At 44.7% G+C, this 5,958-nt stretch overlaps 1 protein-coding gene across 1 annotated transcript in view; it reads right to left on the bottom strand.

Moving 5' to 3' along the window:
* Nucleotides 1–864: 864 nt before the first annotated feature.
* Nucleotides 865–5,958, bottom strand: part of nucks1a (nuclear casein kinase and cyclin-dependent kinase substrate 1a) — a 21,127-nt gene continuing 16,033 nt past the window's right edge. Inside the window, exons 6-8 of the mRNA XM_005726679.2 lie at nucleotides 4,146–4,295; nucleotides 2,747–2,896; nucleotides 865–1,201 (exon numbers count right to left, since the gene is read on the bottom strand). Coding sequence (XP_005726736.1) covers nucleotides 948–1,201; nucleotides 2,747–2,896; nucleotides 4,146–4,295 — 554 coding nt within the window. The 3' untranslated portion in view covers nucleotides 865–947. The remainder of the gene's footprint in view (nucleotides 1,202–2,746; nucleotides 2,897–4,145; nucleotides 4,296–5,958) is intronic.

The raw sequence follows: 5,958 nt of genomic DNA on the forward strand, positions 1-5,958 counted from the left end.
AAAAACACGTCTTTCTTAAAATAAAACGGTTTCAGGATGCCTGGCACAAGGGCTTGAGTGTTCAGAAGATGCTGTAGCCATGCAGGGAATAGAAATTGTGTGTGTGTTTTTAAAAGGAGGTTATTAGAAAGCCTGATGTACAACAACAGAAACCATTTCACAAAGGCAGCTGATGGGCTTAGAGGAAAAATACAAAAAGTACCCCAATGAAAATTTAAGCGTGTATGTAAAGGCACACACACGCGCGTCTTCTTGAAATGTGCAACGGTGGCAGTCTGACATGTAGCGAACACAGCAGCCGCAAACTATGTAGATCAAAGTGTCTGAAGGAAGCGGAGCTAGCTTTAAAAAGAATTTAAAAGACGCTGCTCAAACTCAAAGAACCGTCTAAAACAACCACCTGGTGCCAAAAAAGCAAACCAGAGAGGGTGAAGGCTTGACCGCTGCCTGCACGTGCTCACTCAACGTCATGTTGCAAATACAGTGCTCAACTTACCGACACATATCAGTAAAAAAATAAAAAAATAGTAAAGAGTGTGGCCAGTCATGCCTGATAACCGCGAGGAGGAAACAAAGATACACAGCAGTGAAGGGGTGTGTTCACACTCGGGACGGATGCCTGCTAGCGCTGACAGTTTTCACACGAAAATCCAGAAAGGATGAAGAGAAAATGCTAAGTCCTTACATATGCTGTACAGCCACAGGAGCACTATGTCCAAGCTGGAGGCAGCGAGAAGGAGGGGGGAGGTTAAAGAAGCACACCAAGTCCAAACCACTGAGCCAGGCCACCGGCACAAACCAAAAGAACCAAAAAAACAAACAAAAGTCTAAACGCAGAGCAAAACAAAAAGAAAAAAAAACAAAACAACAAAAAGAAGAACAGAAAAAACCCACTGAGAACAGACAGAGAGAGATGTGGAGGATGGGCTTCAAATGGGTACCATCTTCTAGTCTTCTCCAGAGGGTGCCTCCTCTTCTGAGCCATCCTCCTCCTCCTCGTCCTCCTCTTCCTCTTCTCCTCCTGCGGCCTCCTTTGTCTTCTTGGGAGCTGGGGAACTCTCCTTCTTCTCGGGCTCCTCCTCTTCCTCCTCCAGGGGACTCTCTGGGTCCTCCTCCTCTTCTTCCTCTTTGGGTGAGCTCTTCTCCATCGCCTTGGTGCTGGGGCGCCCCTTCCCCTTTCCTTTCATTGGGCTGGGGGTCACTTCAGAGAGAAGGACACAAATCAGTCAGTGACTAATCGCACAGGTGAATGCACACAGGTGGGCTGCCATGTAACTCTGACTCACAATGAGGAATATATTTAACACTGGTCGGTACCCACTGCTCTGCACTGGCACACACCTGAAGCAAAGGTGCAAAGCAAAGGCAAACCAATTCATATTTTCTGTTTCCATTTCTGATCAGGATCCACTCAGTGACACATTTTTGCACCATCAACCTTAACAAGTACTTGTTAATGTACATTGCATATGTGTAGTCCTGTAATAGCCTGCTGCAGTATTTCTGTCAGCAAGCAGCGACTTACTTTTCTCCTGCATTTGTCAGGAAAATTTTGTTCAGCTCTCGTTTTAGAGCACACAAAACACGATGTGTGCGACTATTCAATTCAATTTTATTTATACAGCGCCAAATCACAACAACAGTCGCCTCAAGGCGCTTTATATTGTAAACCCTACAATAATACATACAGAGAAAAACCCAACAATCATATGACCCCTTATGAGCAGCAATTTGGTGACAGTGGGAAGGAAAAACTCCCTTTTAACAGGAAGAAACCTCCGCCAGAACCAGACTCAGGTAGGGGCGGGGCAATCTGCTGCGACCGGTTGGGGTGAGAGAAGGGAGGGCAGGGTAATGACTAGTCGACTGATCGCTGCTATTGTCACTAGTACTCGACGCACTCGTTATTTAATCTAATTGTTAACATTTCCGTTGAAAATGCTACAAATCGCCGTGTCCTAAATGTTACGTAGCCATCTGCCACCAGATGGAGCTGCAGCTTATTATCGTTCATTATTTTGAAGGCAAAAAATAAGACTGCAGACACAAACAGTGGAAATTAGGTTTCTTAGAAGGGTGACTGTCCTCTCTCTCACCGATAGGGTTCTGAGTTGAGTCATTCAAGAGGGGTTCAAAATAGCACTGCTACTTGGAGATGGTCACCCCCTGGGTCAAATCCTAATGGGACATGCCTAGAACACCTCACCCAGGACTCAATGAAAGGATTATATTACTTGGCTGGCCCGGGGATGCCTCCGTGTTTCCCCAGATAAGCTGGACATGACTGAGGGGAAGGCTTGGGCTTCTCTGCCTGCAACCCAGCCTCGTATAAGCATTTAAGATTGTAACTTTTGAACAGCATTCACAGCCAGCATGTCAACTTACTTAACATATTCATTAAATATTCTGACAGTTCCTAAACTAAACAACTTGGGTGTAAAAACTGAAGGTTTTGTGTGCTCAGAGATACACAGATATACAGAGGGAAATGTTGCAGCTGTTTGAAAACTTTGTGGGGGGGGAAAAAAAACACACTTGGAAAGTCGTTGTTTCCGGTTTTGACTACTTCTCTTCCTACATCAGCATTTTTGTGGTTGTACTGTCTGAATGGCGTCACCTATCATTCAGGAGAATACTGCAGTGACCTCCTGTGACTGCACAATGAAGTTACGGTGGGCAAGGAAGCCACGTCACAGGCATACTGGGACCCATCTTCCTGCACCTGTATTCTGATTGGCTGCCTCACCTGTGGCCTTTAGCCGTGGCTTGGGGCTTTTCTTCTCCTTGTCTGTCCGTCGCCGTCGAATCACCTTCTTGCCTCTCTTCTTGGAGTGACCGTAGTCGCTGTCATCGTCATCCTCCACCATGAAGTCCTCATCGCTGCCAGACTCGTCAGCTGCAAACAGGACACAGAAGAATCTCAGAGAGCGAGCACAGAGGGTATCCAACTGAACAAGAGTCACTGTTTACATACATACACAGCATGCCTGGAATATTAAAGCCTCCCCAGCTTCAGTTTAAAACAAAAACCATTTCAAACACTGAGGTACTTTAATGTCTTCATCCATTTCCAGTTCCAGTTAATACCATGATAGCACTGCGGCTTTAGAGGATGATTCCATTTCCAGTTTGACTGTTGTGGCTCTCTGGGTCACATCCAATTTGCAAGACTTGGAAGTCTACTGATATCACAGACAAGTGATACCACAGACTATACATAAAAGATGGGAGTAGTGACCTCAGCGTCCCACCAAGAAGCAAACCAGGCATTTTGAAACTGAGGGGTAGGTCTGCATGAACATGATCTAAAGACTTGTCGATCCCAATGTAGCTCTGCCCCCAAACTCAACCTGCTTTATCGTTCTAATAGAAACATATAGGGAGCGAAAACACAAGACTAAAGACTACTAAAACTAGTAATAGAACCAATTAAGTTATGAGAAAAAAAGCTTACTGAGCTTAGCTTAGCTGACAAACTCTGGTGAGTGAAAACAACTTGAAGTTCAGTTTGTAAATTGTGGAGATAAACACGCTGTTGAACAGTAACCTCCAGGACACAGGAGTTATAATCAAATGCACTGTTTATGTTAGCAGAAAGGGACCAAATATTGTATCTGGGTGTTTTCTAATGCCTCCATTTTCCCATCATGTGTATATGTTGTGGAGAACACAGTGAATTAAAGTAAACACCCGGCTATTTCCAGTGTGAATACCTGGATAGAGTGAGGTATGTACAGTGGCTTATGTGCTGGATGAACAGCTAGATGAATGGTGTCTTGTTTTTGCCAAGCTTTTGAACTGCTTGGCTTCCTGTACAGTTTCAAAAGAACCAAATCGTTCCAGGCTTCAAACAAAAGCATCACCAACACGATGGTTTATCTATGGTTTAAAGAGGCCAGAAAAGGTGCATGCATGCTCACAGTATGAGTACTATTGCCACGAAGAATGGAGGCTATAGATCAAACTAAAAACCAGACCTAAAGTCTGAAAACAATTACTAGTTAAAATACCATTTAAGCTGTGATAAAAATTCATACTACAAAAACAGCTCACTGTTGCCTGTGTCCTAGCAAATGAAGATACAGGTACATTGTTTTTAGTGAAGACATGAGCTGCTGTATCAAAGTGTGCTGTGTTCTACATACGGTCCATGTAGGACTCCTCTTGATCTTCGTGTTCCTCATCCTCGCTGCCTCCATCTCCCAGCAGGATCTCTCTCTGTTTGGACACGGCCTTTGAGGCCGCCTGACGCACTGTACGCTTTCGACTCACTTCCCTTTCGTCATCGCTGTCATCTACACAAGAACACACACAGACAGTTACACAACGACTCAGAGGATGATGGGTAAAACAAACAAGACAAACGGAAACAGTGCCTTAATGCTGCTCTATATAGTGCTTTTATTTGATCTCCGGTATCATGCAACTTTATTTCTATTCAGACGTAGACCTTTCCACTAATTCCACAACAAACCCTCCACATCAACTGGTCGTAAAAAACAAAAAAAGGACAGTTCTACTGTCCCATCATTCCTCTGCGAGATCAGCAAAAACCAAAACAGCTGCAGCCATGCCAGTGCAGGCTGGTGGTTAGCATGCACCCATTAACAGTGCCATTATGCTCGACTTGTCGCGTGCTCAGATTCTTGCAATTGGGCTCATTGCGCTGTGGCCGCCGCCGGGTTGAGGACACGAGTGCATAATCATGCCGGCTATTCCCGCCATTTTAATAATATTCCAGCTCAGGAGCTCAGAGACCGCTTGGAACAGTTTGAAAACTTCAGCGTTTGTGCCCCCTCTCCAAAGTCTTAGCTTTGGTATTGACTGTCTGATTGGCGACACCTATTGTCCAGGTAATTACTGCAGAGGCTTCCTGTGGTTGCTGCGGTGAGTGAAACGACCATTACAGCAAGTATATTGTGGCCTTTAGGCGGTGCCATCCACCCTCCATGATGTATACCGAGTGCCCCAAACACAGAAAACTTATTACTGCTGCTGTTGAGGAGTCACTTCCAGTATGAATACCACAAACGCAGGCTACCAGCATGAGCGCACGGTTCACATCCATACTGTAACTAATGAACATACGTGAGGGGATACTGCCTAAACAGCTTAGCAGCAAAGCAACACAGCACAAACACAACATGTACAACCCTGATGTGTAATGAAAAGCCACAGTGGAGCACTGCAGGTAAGCCATTTATGCCATGTAGGACATCTGAAGGCCCACATTGCTGGCTCCACTGCACACGCACACACACAGAGCTCTCTGTGTGTAACTACTCACTTGTTTGTTGATGAGGCAGAAATATAAAGGCTGATTTAAATCAGCAACATAAAGTTGCTCCGCTATAACTAAAAAGTGGGCAGCAGATACGAATAGGATATTGTCCGGACCATCAATTAATTAATTAATATATTAATTACAAATACCGATATGTTGTCAGTATTTATAATCGCAGCTCAGCAGATGACAGTGACTGATCAGCCTCGTCCACCGTAGCTTCCATTCACAGTAATAATAAATCACAGTGTCGGGGACCGTTGTAGGACAGCAAACGCTTCAATCAGTTGAAAGTGTGGGAGGAATAAATGTCCAGGAGAGCACATCCAGTGCTCTCGAGCTGTGGTGGGCTGAGTGAGATATCCTCCAGCTGGATGTGTAATGTCAAGCGATCGATGTCAATGATCTCTTTATCGTTTAAGATAAAACCACGAGGATAACATTGTGGAGTCTCCTGAAGCTATAACACACCGCCATGGCTACACAGAACAAAGCTGATAAACTGACATCCACCTCGTTTGGTCACATCTAAGAATACAGACAGAGCACAACCGATCAAACTTTAGACAGTTTTGACATTTTAGCTGCCAACTCCTTTGTTTCTTTGATGCGGCTAAAATGTATAGCGCCACATCTGAAGCTCAGACTACAGCCTGTTTCTGAGAGTTTAAAAA

The sequence above is a fragment of the Pundamilia nyererei genome, unplaced genomic scaffold (genome assembly GCF_000239375.1).
Source record: "Pundamilia nyererei isolate P.nyererei 1_Seehausen unplaced genomic scaffold, PunNye1.0 scaffold00021, whole genome shotgun sequence".
Lineage (NCBI taxonomy): Eukaryota > Metazoa > Chordata > Actinopteri > Cichliformes > Cichlidae > Pundamilia > Pundamilia nyererei.